The 25,409-nt window shown below is 39.0% G+C and overlaps 1 protein-coding gene across 1 annotated transcript in view; it reads right to left on the bottom strand.

Annotated features, from left to right (window-relative positions):
- LOC121961419 (thyrotropin-releasing hormone-degrading ectoenzyme-like) overlaps positions 1 to 25,409 on the bottom strand; it is a 185,468-nt gene that overhangs the window by 61,094 nt on the left and 98,965 nt on the right. The window contains exon 6 of the mRNA XM_042511407.1: positions 20,120 to 20,274. Coding sequence (XP_042367341.1) covers positions 20,120 to 20,274 — 155 coding nt within the window. The remainder of the gene's footprint in view (positions 1 to 20,119; positions 20,275 to 25,409) is intronic.

Raw genomic sequence — 25,409 nt, 5'->3', positions numbered from 1 at the left:
GAACAAATGTGTGTCTCTGCCAGCTTTGTTTCTGAGTCTGATCGTTTCCTCTAAAGCGCCGGCTGCAGAGCGGGTGGCAGACGATCTTAAAAAAACAAAACAAAAAAAAAAGTTTACTTCGAAATCACTTTAACCGTCATTAAAGCAGGAAACACACACACATCCGGGCTGATACCTCAGCACAGCGTGTGTGTTACTCTGTATGTTTGGCAGCGCTCAGTGTTTCCGCACTAAATTGTCCTTCAGCAGATCAAAGTGTGTATGTAAAGCAGAGAGAGTGTGTTTGTGTTTAAGTCCAATTTGCATCACTTTGCTCTGCAGTTGAAACAAGTCAAGTTTAATTATGTCGCCAAAAGTTTGTCCACGTGAAGCCACAACAACCTCTGTCCTCACACGACAACAAAACTGGCCCGTGTACAATCAGAGCTCATCAGTCACACCACTTTCCAACTGATTTCACTGTCGCACAAAAAGTTGGGAAAAAATCAGTTTTTCTCCCTCGAGCTCAATATTTTGGCATAAGGTCGTCCTAAAACTTTTTTCTCAACTTGACGTTCTGATAAAAGTTTAACCCTTAAGGCCCACTTTAATATTACGCACGCTCAATCTGAACATTAGCTGAGGATTATGAGATATTATCAACAAGGAAAAATGTTAATAAACTATATTTATAATTCTCTAAAATACATTTTTAAAATCATGTTACAGAAAAAAATAATTAAAACTTATCTAATATTTTTTGTAGTTTTTTTTTTATTTCCTTTTTTGTTTTTTGTGTACTTTTTAAAAACTTTTTTTGCTAATTTTCAGGGTGTTTCTTTTTTATTTTTTTAAGGGGGTGCATTTCAACATTTGTGGGTGAATTAGGAATTACACAGTAGCTTCAAGTGTTGACACTTGAGTCAACATACTGTATTTGTTCCACAGTTATTTAACCTTTTAAGCAAAAACTCAATTAGCAACCTGGTAAAAAAAAAATCCACAAACTGCAAGAAATGTGTAGATTTAGAAAATGATTTTATAAAAGAAAGGGAAATTTGTCTCAAGAAAAACTACATGTATAATTATCATAATTACAGATTTAAACTATGTTAAATTATTACAATGATTTTTAAAAACTTTTCCAGTTTCTGTCTGTCTGTCTCTCCTAATTTAAGTAATTTTCTTGCACTTTTTACTAATTTTGTTACAAATTTTGAGTAATTTCCTCTTTTGTTGTTCAGTACCTTCTCCCCATACTTTTGAAAGAAATTAAGCAAATTTGTTCAGGTTTCAAAGGGTTAAAGAACTAAACACGTGGTAATTTAAAATACATTAAAACTAGAATATCTTGGTGTATTTTACCACTTCTCAGTTCTTTAAAATCCCACCTTTCTGCCTTTCATTGCATGTTTTTTTATTTTATTTATTTCTTTTTACAATTCATTCATTTATTTTTCTAACATATTCAATTTTAGCCCGTCAGTTCTCATATCTTTTAAGGGCTAAATCAACTTGCATTGCCTCAGACTGAACCATCTTGAATAATTAAAACGAGTCCACTCTCTCCACCTGTGAAGCAGAGGAATGCATGTGTACAAAGTGTTCACACATGCATATTAACTTCCTCCACTTCCTGGCGGGTTGACTCTATGTCTGGGCAGGGATTCAAACCGACCACCCTGTGGGAGCTGGCAGTCTGTTCAGCTGCTGCCGCTGCCTGGCTCAACAGGCGGCCGGTTCAGCTCCCTGAGGCGGAGCTCCAGTCACACCGGAGACACGCTGCGCTCGATGGAGAACAAAACACCGCCAGATGAAGCCGCATGATGAGGCGTGTGAGGCAGAGTTCAACAGCTCAATCTGTGCTCTGTCTCTGCAGAACTCCATTTAAAAATACCTCATTTTTACTTTTAAACACAAATATCTCAGATTTTTAGGAAGCATTCAGTTTGTTGAATATATGAGGGATACGGATCAGGGCCAAATATTAATGCAGCACATATTCTTCATACACAGAGTGATCAATTTCATGTCAGCTGGCTGATGAAGTAGCCCATTAGATATGCAGAGTGGCCCTCAACCTCTGGAGCATCTGAATGTCATCCAAACATCAAAACCATAGGCAGCTTCATTTTTTAATTAAAGATGGGGAGGCTACATACCGACACATTGTTGTGACAGGCGGCGGGGTTTGGTCTTAAATAATAAAATAATTTCATTAGAATCCAAAGTCTTTATGCCCTTTTTTCAGTGAAAGAATGGATAAACTGTTCAATCGGCCGGTGAGCAGCGTTGCTCTGTTGCTTGTTTTGATCCAGTTAACAGTTAAAACAAAGCACTCGTGAAAGAGTAATGTCTGAAGAAGATTTTTTTATTTGGTAACTCAAATTTGTTAGGATTTTCTGGGTGTGCCAGCTTTAGATTAAGGTGGTGCAGGTACATCAGGGCTGCTGATTTCAGGATATTTTTACATGGATTCACCTAATAAGGTGACACTTGCATTAAAAACGTTTACATAGAAAAAGGCTAATTTACACTTTATATAAGCGCCGTCTCACCACCATTATAGTGAAACCATTATAGTGAAATGAATGTACTAATAGCATGACGACATCATTAACTTTTTTCCACGCCCAAAGTTGAATCCAAGTTAGCACCAATAATCACAAGTCCAACTAATTTACAACTAAACACACAACTAGTGATGGAAAGTACCTACATATTTAAATACATTTACTAAAGTACTACACTTAAACTGGCGATTGTAAAGTTTTATTTGCTGTAACTTGTCATTATGAAGTAAATGCTGATTGCACAATATAATGGCTAAAGAATAATGAGACCATTAGTGTTTAGACTGGTTCCCAATAAACCTTGTTTTCGCAATGCAGCTCTGCTCACAGGTATTATCTCCTGGAAAAATCAAGAATGGCACCTTTTCAAAGTCAAAAGAAACAAAATAAAACTCCGAAAATGGAGTCTGGGGGGTTTGGAGATGGAGATTTTGGGTCTGTTTCTGGTTAAACAAAAAGATCTATCTATCCTTTCCATAATGTCAAACACTTAGAATAAAAATCTGAGTCTGTCTGTGACAAAAACAAACACTTTTAGTGGACGTACACTGACAGTGTGAAGATGGTCCAAGTGGTTAAAATGCAGCTTCACTACTGCTGGCTGCAGCGCTTTTGCTCAACACTGGACCAGTTTCAAAAGTTGTTGTTCCCATAAGTCACTTAGACACAAAAACATGGGAAAACAGAGTCCAGGTTGGAAAATAGAGACGTTACCCTTTAATTAAGATTCTGTTGACTTGTAACAGTATTTTTACAATGTTGGAACGCTTCTATGAATACTTTTTCTGCCCTTGCCAACATCTCTCCCGCCTCAAACCAGCGACACAATACAGCAGCTGCATGTGATGGATTGTACTTGCAGCTGCACGCAGTAATAACCCCCGGTCAGCACTATAAAGACAGTCGTGCGCTCCCATATAGCCACGGGACGAGTTAAATCTGCTGAAAAAAGTGAGGATCAAATACGTATTTAGCGAGATTTCTTTTCTGTTAAATTATTGAGTATTCTGATCAAACTGCAGTAAAATCAGTTTTCAGCTCTTTGATTTTTTTTTTCCTCCATCAGACAATCTGCTGCTGAGCTCTTCTTTCATTAAACATGACAGTTTACATTTGATTTTTGTTCTCCAGCTTTGAAAAGGATTGTAGCCTTTATCCTGCTGGATGGGAATGTTAGAAGTGGGTCACTAAGTTTTCAGTTCTAAGCAAATTGGTTTCATGCTGGTACAGTTTGTTCAGGCCTCCTGACAAATATAAAATATAATTAATTTTACACTTTTAGTTTCACAGTGACAGAGTCAATGAAAAGGACTAATCCTCTATAGTGGTTACTACTTCTGGAATAATTAAAAATGATGACTTCTGTGGTTTCTACAACACGCTTTGTCTTCATTAGCTGTTCTGTCATCTCTCATCCTGTTTCAGCCTCATTAAAACATTAAAAAAAAAGGCCCTTCAGTGGGTCGGCCATTTCTGCCGGGGAAGTTGACCCGGGTTGCCATGGTTCTGCTGTTGCCGTGGTTACACGTATGCATCGTGGGTGGGGTTTGTAAACTGTGGAGGGAAGCCAAAAATGGAAACGATGCAAAGCTGAACCCGAAAGAGTGCTGAGACGGTGGATTCGAGAGAGAAAAGTCCGACATCAGGAGGAATGATGATGACTCAGGAAACAGAGAGATGGAGAGATGGAGGGAGGTCTCTCGATAAGATTTAGTAAAAGCCAAGAAAATACCAGAGACAGATGGATGAATACTGAGCAGAAACAAAGATATTATCTTGGACAACGCCAACAGACATACACACTCATACAGGACTGTCTGGGTGGAGGCGTCGTCGGCCAAAAAACTTTCCCAGAGGTGCTACTGCTTCATTCAATAATCTGAAAACTGTACAGTGCGTGCTCCCAAATAATATCAAAATAATTCATGTGAGTCTATCATCTTTGATTGATACTCAAAGCCAGCATCTTTAGCAGAATACTGTAAGTAGTCTTGTTCTGTATCATGATATCATGGTATTAAAAGTTGTTTAACATTCCCGAAGGTATAATTCTCAATACCCTCATAAATACAGGTGCTCCTCTTTCTATTAAACTCATTGTATGCAGTGCACAGCACGCACCACCAGAGCTCAGTGTCCGGTCTACGGGTGGAACAGGCAGCTGAGCTGAAAGACACTCCGGCACCTAGTGGTGGAAGGAGAAGTTACAGGACTGTAAACAGCTGGTGGCCAGTAACGGCAGAGAGAGACCGTGGGGAATAACGGCACATTTTTTACATTTAATTTGGTGAATTTAGGATTTATTTAGACCAAACCGGAGCAAGTGATTGTTAGAAAAGTGGAGTTACTGACTACATTACTAGCTAAAGTAACCAAGACAGTTTGGATGAGTTTTATTTTGTTTGTCAAGTTGAATGAAATGTGCTTTATGATGAGCTAAAAAGGTAATTAAGCCTCGCCAGTCTGAAATTCAAATGGTGCACAATTATATTTCCCTTTAATAAAGAACACGGGTGTGAGAATATTGTTTTTCTTAACATTTTGTGGGTTTCTGTTGTGTATTTTTTAGTCTGAAAAGCTGAAAGTAAGTAGCACACTCACTGTCAGGTGGAGTTAGCACTGCACACGTAATAAACTGTATACCCCGATGGAATTTCAGGAAGGTATGAAATATTACACACCACCAAAGCCGAACTGTAAGTCAGCAAGACACCCTCTTTTCCCCCTGAAGACACGCACAGGAAGTCACGGTGTTTTTTCAGCCTTGAGCAGTACCTTCAAACTTTACTCCCTGAGCGCACAAATCTTTAACAACCTCCACCAATCAAAGGGCGCCGCTGTCTGTCAGTAAGCCAGGGAATAATATAGTCCATGACACCAAGAAATATCAGGGCTGTATGTCTTTTTTTCTGCTTGCTTTGACCCCCAATAGCCAGAAACCACTTAATGCAGTTAAAGTGGCAGCTTGTTACATGTCAGTGTTCGTAGCAGTGCTGCTTCAGGGATCCTCCAGGGAGAATATTTCACTGCGACAACAAACAGCGCTGAAGAAACCATGTTACAGTGACACAGCAGTATAATGAACTACGTTTAATTAACTGAAATTACGTCACAGTGGCTGGCATGCTGAGAATAACATCAAATTTCAAACTAATTATGCAGTGACGCACCGAATTCAAACAAGAAGCAGAATAGACAAAAGCTGCTGTTTTCTCTCTCTCTCAGTTTGTTTTAGCACCTTCATCTTTTCCTCCCTTCACCTCTTTCTTTCTGCCTCTCCCTCACAGAACAAAGCAGATCTTTGCCTTTGATCATCCTCCTCTTCCTCTCCTCCCTCCGTCTGACCCTCAGTGATAAATATTCATCCCTCTCTTCAGCAGAGGGACTGAATCTGATTTTCACTTTCTGTTTGGATGGAGCTTCTCACAGCTCCATGACAGCCAACACGCAATGAGTCCTGCTTGTCATTTGGCACAAATACTGTTTACATCTACACATCTGTGAAACTAAAAAGACTTTCACAGTGTCTTCAACCCTGACTGGCTGAATCTGAAATGAGCGCTATGAACAACAGTCGCAGCAAACTCTCCAACCTCCTGTTTAATTAATCTTTGTCTGACTGGCAGGTTGGGGAGTTAACTGTGGCCACCTGCCAAATGTCGGTAAGTTTGAAACTTCATTTGGGTAATAGTCTGTGCAGCAGAGTTATAGATCGACAGGAAATGGAATACAACTTGAAATACCGCCACACGGTTGTATTCCTCCGCGCACCAGTATAGCTGCACTTCCAGTTTACATCCATGTCAGTGGAAACATGGATGCTTCACACACAGGAGATCAAGACAATCGGCGCAGTTTCAGCACCAAAGTTAGGGTCACCATTAACCCCTTAACAGCCATCGCAAACTGCACGGTGGACATTTTTTTGCGATCAAATTGCTTCACTAAAAACTGGCAAAATCCAATTTAATTTTATACAAATGCTTATATACAATGCATTCTATTATTTTGATGATACTGTAATTCTATTTAGTTCTATGTTATTATATTGACCTTACTATTGTTTTTTTATACCATATACTTGTGTTGTTTTTGATACATAATAATATAATATTACTAATATTACTATAATACTATAATATTAATAAGTATTTATTATATGTATTTATTTTGATGATTGTTTATTTGTTTATTTTATTGAGTGAAGTGTATTTTCTGATTTGTTTTATAAATCATTGCCATTTTTTTGTGACCATAAATCCTTTTTTAAATTTTTATTTGCATCTATTTATTCCATTTATCTTTTTTATTATTATAGATTTCTATTATATTACACTGCCTTGTGCACTTTTTACAAAGTATTATACAAGGAAAATGTCTGTTTTTTTCTTAATAAATGTTGCATTTTGTTAACATATGCTATTGTCTATAATCTCATATAATGTTTTGCAGCAGTATTTCTTAGTTTGACTGTTAAAGGGTTAAAGCTGCTTGTGGTTCGGTCACATGCAGGCGAGAGTCACTGTTGGTAACTTTCACCAAAGTCATGAAAATAAGATGTTTTGTAGTTTTGCACTTTTGGAAAATGCGAGTCATTAATATGAAACGCACGTCTTAGAGAGTTTATTTGCATCTGAAAGTAGCGAGTAGTAGTCGTAGTTAATTTGCTGCCCTGACGGTTCTGTGACAGCCGAAAAATATTTCAGCGACACAAAGATATTCTGGTCTGAAACCTGCTGGAAGACGACGGAGAGAGGAGGGAGGATAAAGTGAAGAGATGAGACAGAAAGACAGAACCGAGCAGAGAGACAGTTTGTCAGACAGACAGTTAGTGTTTTCAGCTCTGTGACTCTGATCGTTCCTCTTTATATTCTTGTTTTTTCCTGACAGTCCTGCCGCACTCCCATTATTCACTATGTGTGTGCGGAGTGTGTGTGTGTGTGTGTGTGTGTGATGTTTAAATTGCTATATAAAGCCGGCTGGCAAAACCAATCTGTCACAACCATGAAACCTTTGATTTACAACAACAAAACTACACAGCTCAGTGCGTGTTTATGTGTGTGTGTTTCAGTGTGCTTCAGCGAGTCTTGTCAATTAGATGGAAACAGAAGTAAAACGGATCAGAGCGAGACATTTCATCCTGATGAGACAGACAAGGAGAATCACAATATATAGCGCTGAATAATCTACTCTCCTTACTATACTGAACTACATATGACACTTCCAATGAGCCGACTCTATGACAGCTCCATCCAACATAAACATGTACACAACATGAATAAATTATAGTCTAGCTTAAATAAAACATGAGCAAAAGTGCACTGGGTTGTATAGTATTTCTATAATTTAAAGCATGGGCCTCTAGTTATTGTATATTTTTCGTATGGCCAACGGATTAAAGCCGACAACGTATTGGTGCACTGGCTTCTTACTCTGTGTGGCTGTCGGCACAAAAGTCTAAAGTTTAAATAACGCAGCATTTCATTTTTTTAATGCGCCGTAAGGCTTTACAACCCAGTCGCCAGGATAAAGGTAAACATTGTACGTTTCTGCAAACCACGAATATGTTACATTTGAGCGTTATTATGCAGAAAATCGACTAAGGCAAAATGTTTATTGCAAAGACAAGATTTGTGTTTTTTTTCTTTCTTTTTTTACTTTGATAGTTGATTATGTAGGACTGACTGTTTATCATTACAGACATAAAATTTAAAACTTAAAAAATTAATTAATGAAAAAATTTCAGGGGTGTTAAAGAAGCCATTTTTATTGCACTTTTCTAAAGTTTGGGGACTAAAAAATTGGTGATATTCTTTAACCCTGTAACACAAATTGGGTTTTCTTTTTTTTGTTTTCAAAAACATGAAAGGGACTGAGCATCTTAAATTAAATGCACCAGAAATTAGCAAAATATTAGTAAAAAAAAAAGTAACATAATTAATGCAACGTCATCTCATCATGTGCATTTGTTGACATCATGATAATAGCATCCCAGATATATATTAGCATAACTTATTGACACATTTCACGCCATTGCCTGTGTATGTTGTCCTTTAGGTCTCCTTTTATATATTTGCATATACAGAACACCAGTGCACAAAATGTAATTGTTGTTTACATATAGCTAATGATTTTGCTTGCCTTTGGTATTATATTCAACAATGTGTTATACAAACACATGCATGCACACCTGCACGCACGACGCACGCACGCACACACGCGCACAAACACACAGACACACACACTTAGACGGAGGATAATTGTAGCTTGACTATGTTTGTGGCTCATTATAGCTGTTTAGCACAAGGTGTATTTTTCAGTGTGTGTTTGTGTGTGTGTGTGTGTGTGTGTGTGTGTGTGTGTGTGTGTGTGATTGCCCACTGTGGAGTGGATGCAGCAGTGTGTGTTCAACCTCACTAATAAGCCTCAGACACATGTGGACACACACACACACACTCAGGGTGTTAGATGTTTGTTTATGGTCTGTTAATGAGCCTCGGACATGAGCAGGAGGCAGCACAACACACACACACACACACACACACACACACACACACACACACACACACACACACACACACAGGGGAAGCTAAATATAACAGTATTCCTCTCACACATTATTATTGATTAAACCTCCTGTCCTTCAGCACTGAAACAGCAGAGGAGGCTGTAGGTAGACGTTTGTGTCCAGCTTAATAAAGAATCTGAAGAAAATATTTTCTCTCTCACATTTCAGACAGAAAGAAAGAAATACCCTCACATATATATATATATGTATATATAGACACACACACATATAATTGTAATTCTGCAAAAACACGACCCAGCGTGAAGTGAGGTGTTGTTTTGCATTAAAATGAGAACATCAGCTAAAGGTCTTTTCTTTCTGTGTTAACATTTCTATTGTCTCAACAGATTCGGGTTAAATGTGGTGTAAAGTTTGGCTGTGTGTAAAGATGTCGGATTTTTGACGGGGGTCGGGTTGACATGTTTACGTGTATTTTCATAGTTTTAACCAGGACTAACACAATAATTTGACTTTTTCCAAGTACATGTAAACACACTGACTGAATTTTGACCGTACCGTCACACTGGCGAGCCTCACTGTTATGACACGCCCACTTTTCGCAGACCCATTTTTAAATTCGAAATGCCATTTCATCTGAACGTTTAAAGACTTCCCAGATCAAAAACATCACAAGCGAAAGTCAGGAGGTGAAAGGTCAAAGGAAATGACTACAGATGAAGGAAATAATTCTGTGACTGTAGAAGAAACTGATGAAGGAAAGCTGAGCATCAGCGTGAGTCAAATATAAAATAAAAAGAGAGAGAGAGAGAGAGGTGAGGCTAAAACAAAGAAAAGAAAGAGTGAGACAGGTGTAGAGAGAGAGAGAGAACAATGAGATGATTTATGGCTCCTTGTATTCTAATGAACTCTATGCAAACACGGTCTGCAGTAATAAATTATCCACTTTGAACCAAAACACTGCAGAGAAAAATATACAGCCTGACAGCCTCAACACACACATACAACAGAGTGTGTACGTGTGTGCGCGTGCCCTTGTACTTCTGTCATTGTGAGGACCAAGTGCAAATTTAAGTGTAAAGCATTTTCAAACCTTTTGTTGCACCTCATATATACTGATGCTTACACATAAGCAGGTGTGAAATCGTAAAGTTAGAGACCTGCGTGTTTTGACAACAGAATCCCTCTTTGTTACTTATTATAAAGCATTTGTTCTTGAACTTCTTGGCATCGAACAGAATTCAAATCTGTTTGAAGTCGTGTCTGCTCATTCATCAAAGCTGCAGGTTTATTAAGACGAGCTCAGACAGACGGAGTGAGGCATGGAGGCCGTCACTGCTCGCTGTTTTTGTTTCAGTCAAGCGAACAGGAAGGTCACACATCCACGTAATTAATGTTCAGCCGTAAGAAATGCATTCATAGGTGTTCAGCATTTTATCACAGACCTAATGATCCATCCACACAAAGTCTTGTTTCTTCTCATTTTTGGTTAATTGAAGTCTTTAACTTTCTTTGTTAACTTTGGAAGAAATGTTACTTTTCTGCTCCAAACAGTCGGTGGAGCTGTAACCCGTAACCGCTGAAATACTTATCTTTCTGAATGTGAAGATGACAAAAAGGAAGTCCAGCCCATTCTCATTCTGAAATAATCAAATACTGCAAGTTTTGCAGATCTTTCCGCTTGAGAAACTCACGCCAAAAGCCACCTTTCACATTTGCACGATACGCCACTGGACGTCATCGGCTGACAATGTAGCCAAACAGAACTGTTGGCGATGTTATGACGTGCTGCTGGATGGCTGGACAGCACCAAATCCTAGAAATGTCCTAAAATCATAGTTAAAGAGGGTTTGGGTGATCAGCAAGTATGTAGCTGTGGTCTTAAGGTGGTTCCTATGTAAGTGAAGGTAATGCAGTGCATACCTCGACTGGGAATCACAAGTGCGGTGATAGGAAAATGGTAGTATATATATATATATATATGTGTGTGTGTGTGTTGAAAACCCCTGACTCTGCTGTCAGCCCGCCAGAATACACACTGTGCTATTTCCTCCTGCATATGGTTGAATTAATGAGCGAGAGAGAGAGCAATCAACAGATGAAGAGAGTAAATCTGTTTTCCTGAATCTCGTCCCAGTGTTTTCTTTGTCAGTTTTAATTAACAGTCAGATGATAGAAATAAACTGACTGCATCTCCTGGCAAACATGATGTGTGTGTGTGCGTGTGTGCGCGTGCGTGCGTGCGTGCGTGCATGCGTGCATGCGTGCATGCGTGCGTGCGTGCATGCGTGCGTGCATGTGTGTTGGTTTCCGGTGTGGAGACGTCCATGATAATCAGTTGATGGAAAGTACTGATAGCGAGCATTCGTTACTGCACACATATGGACAGCTGACTCACATCTGGACACACAGCTTTATATTTTTATATAACTGTAGGGAAGATTGCATAGAAATCAACCTGTACATATCACCTGTTTAAATCACCAATAAATAACTTGCAAACATCATTCAGGTTCTTTAAATTAAACATCATAATTTGTGCGTCCAGAACAACACACAGAAGTCTGATCTGACACTTGTATGGTTAAGGTTTGAATTGGTTTAGGAACAATACCAACTTTGCCACTCTGACAAATTTAAAGATCATGGTTTGGGTTTCATTAACTATGTTTTTAATGTTAGAAAAAATTTTTTTTGGGTTGATATTGTAACTTTGTTACAAGGTTAAAATAAGTAAAATGTGATTGGAGCAGACCATCTTCGCAGGACCTGCCAATGACAGCCCCCCAAAAACCCAAAATATACCTTACTAGAACTTTTAAAGGTCCAGAGTATTGGCAGATATGTAATAGTATAAGAAAGTATAGTCTGAAAAGGTTCATTTAGTCTCCAATTAAACTGAATAATTCTTTTCTTGTCGACGGACTAGTAAGGTGATTTTTTTGTTTTTGCTTTGGGCATTATATTTGGCAGTTCCTCCATGACGAAAGTGTCGGAAAAAATGCAGATTTTCTAAGAGGGAACTCTGTTGAGACCAAAAACAGCTACAGCAGGTTCAATGTGTTATCGATGGAACAATACTTTTCATTTTGCCACTAAGACACATATTTGAGGACGTTACATGTCAGAGAAACCTTTGGACTCCACCAAGTCGTTCACCAATGCCTATAGATTCAATTAATTTTGTTATCCGCAGCAAACTTTCCAACTGTTTTATATTTCTGTCATGTTTTCTAAATCTGCGTAAAGCTTCTTTGAGCTCCTTGAAAGACGCTTTACAAATGCTCACTATTTATTATTTGTACTTTCAGAGGGAACATTACATCTAGTGGCCATTCGAGGTACTGCTGCCTAAAGGCCCTAATGCACTGCGTTTTTTTTTTCTTTCTGCAGCTGTAAATGAAAAAACAACAAAAAACAGCTATGGTTATTGAGTCAGTTGACGTCGTCTGAAATTGTAACAAGGTCGAAGTAGAGAATCAGTGAATTGTGTGTTTGGCCATTTAAAACAAGTCGTACTTCAAAAACGCACATCAGAAGCTTTCAGTGCATTTGGGCCTGACGGCACAGCGACACCATCTTTACTCTGGCAAACATCAGCTGTGTTCATTTCAGTGTCTGAACAGATCTACTGTATAACTCCATCCGTGTTTCCCTCCGCCGACAGAGAAAAGCATCTCGTCTGCTCACATTTCTCTCCACGTTCTCCATCTGTTCACCTGAGAACAGCAGCAGCAGCGGCAGCAGCAGCAGCAGCGTGCGGTGTGCGCACTCTGAACCTGTCAACAACAGCAGCATATTGTAAATCCAGCAAATATCAGAGCCACTTCTTATCGCAAATCTGGTGTGATAATCATCATGTGTGCTGTGTATTATGATTCCCGAGTCTACAAAGCGGCCTGATAGCGAGATTATATACAAAAAGGGTGAAAATAAAATCCCTCAGATTCAGTCAAGAATAAAAAAAAATGGAATAACTATCAGATTTCCATTTCATTCTTTACAGTTTCACTCTTGAAGTCCTCAAATTATCCTGTTGCGTCTGATGGATGTTGACATAAAACATGACTGCAGCAGAAGAGGATCATCAGACAAACACACACACACACACACACACACACACACACACACAAACATGTATTCCTATGCATGTGAGGGCCTTGCCTTATGCTCCCTCGAGGCTTCACATCCCCATGTTTTGGTAAAGTACAAGACCCCTTCAACTAATTTTGTCCCCATTTAGGAGATAATTTAGACTTTTACCCGCATGTGCTGCATGAGGGACGGCCATGTCAGTAGGTCAGTTCGCCTTTTTAGTCCAGGCTAAAAAATCTCAACGTCTATAAATGGACAGACATGAGAATCAGTACAGATATTTATACTGACTAGACTTTGGATCTCTGTGAATCTGTTGAATCCCCTGACTTTTCACTACCAGCAGGTGTTCACTCATCCAGTGAGATATTTATCTACCTAAAATCTGAAGACTTTCACCGTCCCCCCCGAGAATGATTTCCACCGACTTTGGTTATGCTAATTTCACGGTTCATATCAACAGCTTGAGGTTAACATTTTGTGGTTTTGAAAACAAAACAAAAAATGTTTTAAAAAATATTTTCAAAACTTCCTCTCACTTTTTGGCTCAATACTTTGGTTAATGAACAAATACCTGCAAAACTAAATCTCTTCAGTGTAAAAAGCAGCATAGCAGAGCAAACTGAGCTAAATAACACATCACCACCAGTTTGAACCGTGTCACTGGAGCACGGAAAAAAGGTGACTCAACAGGTTGTAACGCTGCCAGAAAACAATGTCATAGAAGGTGCTGGAAAGTCAATGAGGAGTGGGAGATGGATCTAACAACTCCAAAGTTGTCAAACACAGCCACTTTACATTGATTTCAGCATTAGACACTGACACCAAAAGCCACCTTTCGTGGCTTCGTGGTACTCCACCGGGCAGTGTCAGGTTGTAACACGGCTGCACAGAGCCTTTTGTTGTGGTGTGACATGCTGCCAGTCAGCTGGCGGCAGTGTGTTACGCTAACGGGCGGCATAAGGTCATAACGCAGCTGGACGGCACCTGTTGTGGCTATATAATACGCTGCTGGATGACTCCAGGTTGAATCACTATCGCCAACAACATAATGTAAGGAGCTCAGAGGCCCCTATAGGGCCAACAAACCCCGGAAACCACGTGCTTTTGCTGCAGAAACCTGACCATGTGGGTTTGTTGCACATGGAAATAAACATAAATATGAGGTGTTTTACTGATGTTGTACAATTATTTTGAAAAAAAAAAAAAAAGACTGCATCCATTGACCATAAACTGTACATTTCTTGTAAAAACAGAAGTGTTTTTTGAAAAAACACAATGCATTTAAGAGGCATGAATTGTCATGGCGACCAAAAATGTCAAAATGTACAAACAGTAATATGTGATGAGTTGAGAATGAGAATATGTTGAATTCGCAGCTTTGATAACTATCACTCATTAATTTTAATGTAAGAAATCTGAAAATCTGTCCGCACAATGTGACTGTGAGCTACACTGCTGTCCCCACAACATGATGAAAACTTAGTACACACACACACACAATGTCGAGCTAATCTGTTTCTCTAAACAGATTTTAGAATACAAGTCTGTTTTTCCAGTTAAACTTCTTACAACAGAACTAGCTGATTATTGAAAGCTTCAAACAAACTCTCTCTAGCTTTGTGTGTGTGTGTGTGTTTGTGTTGGAGTATGTTTGCGTGGGTGTGTGTCTGTGTTTGTTTGTGATAGAGAAATAAATGGCTTCCGGATGAAATGGTGTGCAAAGCGGCAGACAAAACATTACTTTATCACTTGTCTTTCTTCTCACTCTCCCCTCTAAACCAACAAAGCAGATGAACAAAGATGAGACAAAAAGACCAAAACAAAAGATTCAAAAACACCATTACTACGTTTTTTTTTTATTTTTATGACATATCCAATGATATTTATGACTTAATATACTGCAGAGTGCCGCACTCTGAAACTTAATGTTGTTAGTTATTCAGTCTGTTTTGTCGCTGCACACCAGCGGTAGCCTGAAGGAAACGTTCATCCAGACTCAGCAGAGAAATGTGAGTCACATCCTGAAGGAAATTAAATCAAAACGACGCGTTCTTCAGTCAGCCAAAGGCAACGCAACATTTACACTGTATCTTTTCATTTTCATCATCGAAATGAGTCCATACAGCACTTTGATTACTTTGCTGCTTCAGATGGTCTGGACAGTCGAAGGGCCGGTTCACCCACGCTACAAAATACACTCTCTTACCTTTAGTTGCATCAAGCTGTGCAGATAGTTTCAGGTTTATTTGTGCAGGCTTGAAGCCATATTGAGAGTTCTGCTACCACTCTGTTATGTAGGAGGGAGTTGGGAGTTCATTCATATTGTTCAAAGATATGAAATATGGCCACTGAACAATGAAATTGCATTCACCTCCATTGTATTGGGGTGGAGGCAGAAATTTTAGAGATGGATATCCCCACATAAGGTCTACACTATGGCCACTCTTGGTTTCAGAGTGTCTTTTATTGTTTGAGCTCCTTATTCCCAGTAAAGATAAATCTTAATTCAACAGCAGTGATACTCAAGTTATGGCTCACAGGCCAAATCTGGCCCCTGATAGGGTGGCCACCCCAACCTAGAAATATCCAAATAACTTAGAAAGATGCCAATTTCTTAGAAATGTCCTTAAATGCTAGAAACATGTATGAGGCTGGTGCGAGCTGCCCCTTGTTGGTGTCATTTTACAAAAGGGACCCCAGAGTGAAGAAAGTTAACTATCCCAGCTCTACATGTGATGATATTTAGAGCAGTGGCCTTCAAAGACGGACATTGTACAACTATTTGGAAAAGGACCTATTTTTTCCAAACTAAATAACACCAAGCAAAACTGATAAAAAGTGTCCAAAGGTCTTTCAGAAAAAGTGAGAGTTTTAAAGTTCAGGAGTCACAGATTTAAAGGTCAGTCTCCGGAAGTTTAAAGCCTGGAAAGAGGAACAACCAACAAGCCCTGATAAGAAATGTAGTGGCTATATGAGGCAGCAGTTAGGCTCGGGCATTATCACGTTATTAGGGTATACATGGATATTTACATATCCCAACAGTCTGATTTTCAATTTGTTCAAAACTGCTCATCTTTCTATTAACTTCATACTGGAGCAGCTGCGATGAGGATGTTTTGCATGCAGTGTGCACCTGTTGCCACTGGAGGTCAGTGTGGTGTAACAGGCAGCCGAGCTGAATGTGAGCGATGACGAGAACGTTATAAGACTGTGACCAGCTGGTCAACAACGACCCGTGTTGTCTCCACAACAGCAGAGAGACAGAGAAATTTTTCACATCTAACTCGGTCAATCAAACTAGAGTTGCTGATTGTTAGAACAGTAGAATAACTAACATAAATACTAACAAGACCAACCAAGATAGTTTTGGTGAACTGAATCTGCCACTTTGACAGACAGAGAAAACGACATGTTTAGTAAGGTCAGCATATGACTGCAAAGAGCTACAAATTTTAAAGCTGCTTGCAACTGCTGTATAAAGGCAACATTACTGGCTGTGGAATCTTATTCATTTTGATTGACGGTCAAAGTTCACTGAACATCAATAAAAACATGTGCACACATATATAAAAAGCCCACGTGTATCTACTTTACTGCATCATGTGTCAGTTTCAAGTGAAGGAACTGCTCAGGGCATTTCGAGTGTGTGGTAAAGCGACAGGGTTCAGAGCAGTTCGAATATTCTGTATCGATCATTTTTGCACGTAGGCGAGCACATACATGTATGCACCTGCATGTGTACAGTATCCTCGAACCCTCACGCAATCTAAAGCCTTTCTGCAAAGTTGAATTCAAAGGGGGTACGGTTGTATTTCTCTGTTTAGTAAGGAAAATAGGTGTCAGAATACTACTTTTCCTAACATTATGTGTTTTTTTTGTGTATTTGTTAGTCTGAAAAGATGAAAGCAGGTAGTACACTTGCAGTAAGTGAAATTTCAGGAGGGAATGAAATATTACATACCTCCCAAGCTTAGCATACGGTACCCTCCCACTCCTGAAAAATCAGGCTCCCCAAAAGCCACAGTTTAATTTAATGATGAATTTGTGTGCATCCCAAATTTAAATATGAAATTATAAACACAAGACAGGAATTTGGATGCTCCAACACAAACAGAGCTGCTGGTTTTAAAGTCAGATTTCGTAAAAACCATCACCAGCTAAACCGAATAAAGCTCAGTGTGGTGCTCTCTTTCTGTCTTTGTTCATCTTTTTGTATCGCTTATTCTCCCTCAACGAACGCCGTCTCCGCTCTGTCTCTCCTTCACTTTGTTTCTTCGCCTCTTTGTCTCTACGTCTCCTACGCTCTCTTGCTCTCTCTCTCTTTCCGTCTCGTTGTCTCTGTCGTTTAGGCTCGCCCGCTCATATTCCCTCTCTCTTTCTCCTCACTGACTGAAACCTTTAAATTTTCTTCTGCTTCATCGTGTTTGTCTGCTTGTCACGTATTTGATGTCATACTGTAAAAACAGGATCATCTCCTCTGCTGTTGTTGTTGCCCGAGGAGCTTTCCTAACACACACACACACACACACATGCGTGCACACACACACATGCACACACACACACACACACACACACACAGCTCATTGGTGTTGCAGTTGAAGCTGTTTGGACTTCTGTCACGTTCAGTCTGTTTACAACCAGATCATTTGCATCCGTTAAAGGAAAATTCTGCTAAAACTGAACTCTTTTTCTATTTCAAGTCAAACTAACATGCGGATGAATGTAAAGGTAATTTCACAGCAGCGGGTTCAGGCTCGGTGACAGCGGCGGGCTTTAGTCTCAGCCAGATAACATACTATCTACAAATTTAGCCGCTGCAGCTGGATCATTTTCTCTAACAGGAAACATTTTTTTTTAACCTGATAAACATTATTTAAAGCTCTGTGCTGCTGTTTTCACATGCCTACACATGTGGGGGAAGCAATGTTCAAGGCCTGAGCGCGGCGTTGTATTCAAGAGCTATCAAGCTGTCAGGAAATGAGAAATATTCTAGAGGAAAGCACTCAGAGAGGTAAACAAGTATTGTTGACTTCTGCCAACGCTGCAGAATCCCTTTACAAAGTTATTCTAATAATAATGTTGGCGAGGTTTTTAACTGCATCCGGATTAAAATACACACTGCGAGAGACAATCATAGGATGCAGGTGCACAACGGTGAAGTTCAGCAGTTCAGAAGAAAATCTTTAGAAATATCATATGTTAAGCAAATTGTCAGCAAATTTTAAAGACCTTACATTCTCTGAAACGACCATCAATACTCCTCGTTTTTTTTTCATATAATAGATTTTGAAAATATATATAATTTTTATGAAAAATAATGAATTCAGAACAAGATTATAAATATCACAAAGGGGTTTGGAGTGGGTGGTGGAAAAGGATGCGGCATCTCAAATAATTTTGTGAGCACCGGGAAGGGACTGTGTTTTTTTTCATTTTTTAAAAAAAATTTATTTTATTTTTTGGTGATTTTTTTTTTCTTTAACAATCTTTGCCATTTTTTTTTTGTGATTTTTTAAAGAAAATACTTTGAAGAATTTAGTTTCAGTTAAAAAAAAATCACCAAAAATGGGATCATTTATTACAGCCATATAATGTAAGAACAAAACTTATCTAATAACTAATAAAGTCATGCTGACTACTGCCAACGCTGCAGAATCCCTTTAGAGAGTTACTCTAATAATAACACTGCCAAGGTTTTAAAATGCATCTTGATTCTCACACTATGAGAGACAATGATAGGATACATGTGCAGAGCATGAAGTTCAGGAGTTCAGGAGAAAATGTTACACAATTTCTCATCTTGCAATACTAAGGAACCATCTAAATAATTAATTAATTATTAATGAATTATTAATCCTTTTTTTAGCTGGGGGGATATTTTAGAAATGTATGGGGTTTTAGTGAATTTTGGTGGAAATCTGATCAAACAAAAGGAACCACAACCATCGGCTCCACAGCCGAGGTAATAAGCGAACACAGATGCTCTGAAAAAGATCATTTCACAGCTTCCTGCTTTTTGGCAAATGTCTTAGAGGGAAACTTTTTCATATTATCCAATAAACTGACAACACCTGAGACGAAGGACACTCAGTGGAGCTGTTACAACACATTACTGCGGGGTTTATAAAAGCTTATGTCAACTACAGCCGACAGCCTCTGTGGCGACATTAACCATTCAGAGACAGAAAGACATATTCAACATGTTTCTCATGGCTGACTCTAAAGGGAAAAGGTATCATACTGTCTCTGCCAACATTTAAAATGTTGTTTAAAAAAATCTAATTAAAGTGTATCTTCAGCACTTGCTGTTGATTGATCCTCAGCTTATAGAGATTTTATGTCAAACCTGTTGTGCTGATTATATCTTCAACAAAGCTGGAAACCCTGTTTTTTTCTAAGTTTCAGTATTTTCAATTTTAGTGGATGCGTCTGTGTTCAGAAGTGTATCCGGGCCAGGTATGAGGGTTTAACTGAGATTTTTTTTTTATTGTGCATTTTGAAAGTTAAGTCAATATATCAAGCATTAAGTAGAAATGTCATGAAAATTGTGTCTGTTTAGGAGACACCACAAAAGACTTTGCTACACTTGACTGTAGATTTCAAGGGAATCCAGATAAATGATCATCATGATTTTACAAACCTTCTGACCTTTTGTCTAGTGCCACCATGAGGATAAAATGTCAGTTTTTGCCACTGCCTTAGATTTCCATGAATTCATGTCATACTTGCTTAGCAAACCAAAAAAAAATTTCATCAGTTTGTGTGTTTTTCATGCACCAACTTTCACCACATTTGACACAATTGCCATCGTTAGAAAACATTGGGATCGAAGCTGCTATTAAAGTGGACCTTTCCAAGGTTAATAATGAACCTAAAAAAATGTAACTTTGGTGCAATGGCTGGCCTAAACAACAGTGGAGAAACTGTAGTTAAATTTCTCTACCTGGTGGCAGATTTCGTGGACGACCACCATGGTCAGCTCCATCTGATAGGATGACGATGACACCTCAGCGTCCAATAGGATCTTCTGCTCCACGAACACGCTCAGCCCCCAGTTCTCCATGGCGGCGTAGGGATGTTTGGGCACTGCCAACAAGTCTGAAAAACACACAACAAAGCATTATGGGCTTTTGAACACATGCTGGCCGTGTTCCTCCATTAATAAACTCCACAGTCAGCTTTAGCCAACCAGAATCCACCATTTAAATAAAAAGCTGACAAAATGACTGCTGGCATTAGAGCACATCCCATTTTGGGTTAAAATTAAACTCATGAGTCATTTTAACAACCTGCCAAAGAATCCTTTTATTCCCACAACATGGATATATGGAGTCTTCAGATAAAACTCTACATATATCTGTATGAGAGAGGAGAGATGAGGACATGGAGAAAGAGTTGGGGACAGAGGAGGGGATGGAAAGAAGGAGGACTCCCTTAAAGCAAAGAAACTTTGAATAAGAGTGAGGGAGGTGCTGAAGGAGGAGTTTACCGTCAGTAAAGAAGATTTATTAGACCCTGCAAGGAAGTAATTAATGTCAAACCTCAGTTAAAGTAACCTCGCTGTGCAAACAGTGAAGTAAAGTGAAAGTCGTCCACTCAAAGTTTAAGTTAAAGTCCTGAAGCACGGAGAGTACTCGAGTACTGAAAGGAAAGTTCTGCTGAATATAAAGAATATACAACACACTGATGAGATTTTTGTTCGGAGGTGTGATTTCTTGGTCCTCTCAGGAACAGATTAAACTCTTTGAACGCTCAGCTGTTTTTGTTCAGTGTTCAAGGTTGGTTCACACTGAAATATCTCAGCGACTAGTTGAAGGATCAACCTTAAAATATGTGAAGACATTTATGTTCCAAAGAGGATGAGCCCTACTGACTTTAGTGATCCCCTGATTTTTCCCCCGAGTGCCACCGTCAAGTTGACATTTGTGGTTTCCACTAAAACTTCACGACAATTGTAGGATGGATTGTGATGAAATGTGGGTCATCATTCATGTTCCCCTCAGGATGAATTGTAAAAACTTTGGCGATCTACTGACTTTTTATTTAGCGCTATCATCAGGTCAACATCTTAACATGTCCAATATTTTAGTTTATGTTTAATACCTGAATGCTTTCGCAGTGGCATGGCAAACTGATGCTGAAAAAACTGACTGAAAAAGGTCACTGACGGAGCGGCACCATGTGACGAGTTGGGATGAGAACGTATTGTACACACTGACGCCGACAACAACATAACTTAAGGAGTAGTGGATGAGTCCAGCAAACACAGGACTTTCATTAGGGAGACTGGTGTTTGCTTCCCGTCTGAATGGGATTTTTTTCTACACCATGCCTTTTTTTGTTTCCTAAACCTAATCATCAGTACCCTTGTTGCATAATCCCAAACACGTGCTTTTGTTAACATCATGGTGTCCGTAGCGGCATCGACCACGTGAGGATACCTGAACGTAGATGCAAAAGTCCACTGACATAGAAGCAATATGTCATGACATGGGATGACAGTATCTTGAATGTCTCACTCCGTTATATGCAAGAAAATAAAAGCGCTGCCCGTATGTAAAGACCTTACGTCTAGTTAGTAAAAGTTCAATGTGCAGAAGTTGAGTTTGATGAGTTTTTGTCAACGTTCTTTTTTAAACACGCATATCGTCTCAGTGATTTAAGAATCGTGCTGATGGTCTCGTTCTGAGCCTTTGCAATGCCAAAAAATGTGCTATGAGTGCAAAATCATGTTCCCATGATGCTTTGAGTGATGCAGTAATAAGGTGTAATGTTGCCTGGAGTGAGTGAGTCAGCTGTGGGCTGCACCTGAGCCCCATTTTTGTTTTTAGCCTCAAGATGTTTACTTTATTTGTTTATTTATTTTTAGGAATCTACAGCACGAAAAGTCGAGCCGGGTGTCCTGCAGCTCCTTTTTCAACCCTTTCTCCTATGAAATGTATTCATGCAATACCACGCAACAACAAATACATTCTGATAGAAACATTTCATATTATGATTTTATCTATATAATAAGGAAACATTTCTGCAAGTTACAAAATGTCCATATGCATCTGCAAAACAATTGGTTTTACACCAACCAAAACAAAGAAAATGGAGTTGCAGATATTTTTTCTCGTGAGTTGGTCAAGACCAAATTCAGAGTTAAAAAATGAATCTGATGAAGAGTTACTGCGGAAACTGGCCTTTGTTCAGTACTAAAGTTGAGTTGTTTAAAGTGAAAGTGAAAATAAAAAGAGGAGGAGCAGGAAATTGGTTTCCTCTCAGAGAAGAGCGAGCTGATTAAAAAGGGAGGAGGAGGAGAAAAGAAGGAGGTGAGAAGGTGAAAATGAGCTTTCTCACTCGAACAGAAAGCTGATTGTTTTCCAGGATGAAGAAGAAGAGGTGTTTCTCTCCGGTAAATGAGTGAAAAGAGTTCAGGCCCTCATTTAAATTTTAAATGAGAATCTTTGGCATTTTCAGCTGCGGCGACCTTCGTCAGTGTTACAGGATCACACACAACCGTGTATTCACTCAGCTCGAAAATTGAACAAACCAGAAAGACTTTTCTTTGCCTCGGTTTGATTCAAGTTTTCACTCTTTCAACAGATTTTTTTTGGAGGCACAGAACAGAAAACACAAAGCGAGGAGAAGGAAAGGAAGAAATGTCGAGGTGAAAAATAGATTTTCCTGCAGATGTGAGCTGACAGAAGAAAACAAATCTATAATAATTGTTACATTTAGGAAGGTTTGATGTTCGAGGTCTTCACAAGTACTGGCCTCGTTTTGATGAAATATATCGAAGATATCTATTCTCCGATGAACCCTTGTGACGTTAAAGGAATAGTTTTGGATTTCTGAAATGGGATTTTTTGAGGTACTCATCTATTGTCAGTGTATTACATACAGTAGATGGACGTCCGCGCGCTCCCTGTTCACAGAAAGAAATGAGACTCAAACCCCAAAGTTCAGCATTACACTGCTGTGGATGGGTGTTGACAACAAAACATATGTTAGTCACTTTTAAAAATGCTTATCTATGGAGGCCCTGAGGGTCAAAACACGACAGCATTTCAGAAAAATAGTTTGAGTCTCACCAAATGTTGTTTAGTGTTCTGTAATGTTGTAGTTTGGGGGAAATGTTAAAGTTTTTTAAGGAAGTGTGTTTTTTGGGAAATGCTGAAGTGTTTTGGAAAAATGTAGTGTTTTGGGATGTGTTTATTTAGGAAATATTTTAGTTTTTTGGGAAATGTTAAAGCGTTTTGGGATATCTTGTAGTTTTTAGGGAAACGCTATTGTGTTTGGGGAAATGTGTTTTTTTGGTAAATGTTGAAGTGTTTTGGGAAATTTTGAAGTGTTTTGGGGGAAAAAAAAGTAAAACAGTGCATGACTCAGTTGGACTTCTGAGTAGGAATATGGACTATATAGGGTTGAGAAAATGCAGTGCCGAAGGGAAAGGCTGTGATTTTTTGCACCAAACTTTACACTTCTAGCCCTTCTGCCAGTGAGGTTCTGTAAACTGTATATTTATTCTTTACAAAATGTTTATCTGTACAGATATCAGAGACAAAACACACAAGAGAGAAACACTACGTGCTTTCTATCTGGTGGATTTTTCTGTTAGAAAAGTCGAAAAACGTTTGATTTCCTCATTAGTGTGTTGATGAAACGAAATGCACGCTCTGTTTTTTGTTTCCGCTTTGCAAAAAAACCCCAGGCATCACTTTGAGTCTCAGTTTGTACATTTTGTTTCAGCTTCTCCACACGGACCGCCGACTGTCTGAAGCTGTCAGTCACCGCAGCAAAGCATGACATCACTGCGGTTTGACAGCTGTCAATCATCGTAAGATCCGTGGGTTTACTACTGCTGCTCATATTGGCGGTTAGTGAAGTGAGGCAAAACTCACACACACATACTTGAATGAATTTGTACCATGGATACGTCTAGAGCTCTGATTAAATGATCTACAGCTCATGGTCTAAAACAACGGTTCCCAACTGGTGGGTTGCTGTCCAAAAGTGGGTCGTGAGTCCAAGGTCACAGTGACCTTGACCACCAAACTTAATCAGTTCACTACTGAGTCCAAATGGGCGTTTTTGCCAAAGTGGAAGAAATTCCCTAAAGGCTTTTGTGGGATATCGCATCGACAATAATGAGACAGACAAGTGACAAGTGACCTTTGACCCATGACAATCAAAATCTCATCAGTTCATTATTGAGTCCAAGGGGACGTCTGTGGCAAATTTAAAGAAATCCCCTGAAGGCCTTCTTTAGGTAACACATTCGCAAAATGGGACTATTACAGCGCAGAGGCATAAATACCAAACACTGCTCCTCAATGCTCAGATTTGCTGCTGTTTGCTCCTATAAATCTAATATCTTTGGGTTTCAGACTGTTGATGAGACAAAACAAGAAATTTTCATGTTTGGTTCTGGGAAGCAGCCTCTCAGCAGAGAGCTGAGCTCAGTCAGCTGTTTGAGTTTTGTGTTTAAACTCTGCGGCAGCCGTCCGTCAGCTCTGTCTGAAAGTTAATCAGGTATGAACACATGTCACGATGCCACTCCTCGGACTGCTGGGTGTCCGCTTTTACCCAGCACGCACCTCTCTGGCAGAGTGAAGGCAGTCATGAAGACCCACTGCGTTAAATGTTTCGAGGTATCCAGATCTCTGTGCTGAAAGTGACTTTTCTGATTGAGTCTGGTTCTGTAATTTCATGGAAAACGTGCGAGTTAAAGTGAAAATTAATTAAATAACTGTGCATAAACTGGAGTAAATTAATGGAATATGTTCCAGGATACTGGATTGGACAATGTCATGATTATCACAAAGAAATCTGACAGACAGACTGTAATTCCAAACATTACAATAATAAAATATGTTGTTGGTTATTATAATTTTCTGTTATATATGATGCAGGAGACTGATTCTGATGTAAAATAGTGTTGATTGATTTTATGTCTCATCATTAACTTTTAGGCTTAACATGCAACTGTCCATTATTTGGATCTATCATGAGTGTGTATGACATTTTTGCCCATCATATCAGCAATAATACTGCACTCCGCAGTGCAATTTGTGTCTCTTATCAAACCATAAACTACTTAATTTTATTTAGACTGTCACTATAACATTAAATTTATAAATTCTTGCAAGGCCTTGTGGTTTCTCTGTCTCAGTATTGTATTCATACCGCTTCTGATGTATTTGAAAAAGTAAAAACAGCATTTAATCAACAGTAATTCCCATACAAAA

The sequence above is a fragment of the Plectropomus leopardus genome, chromosome 22 (assembly GCF_008729295.1).
Source record: "Plectropomus leopardus isolate mb chromosome 22, YSFRI_Pleo_2.0, whole genome shotgun sequence".
Classification (NCBI taxonomy): domain Eukaryota; kingdom Metazoa; phylum Chordata; class Actinopteri; order Perciformes; family Serranidae; genus Plectropomus; species Plectropomus leopardus.
The sequence above is the reverse complement of the archived record's forward strand: the minus strand, read 5'-3'. Positions and strand labels throughout refer to the sequence as shown.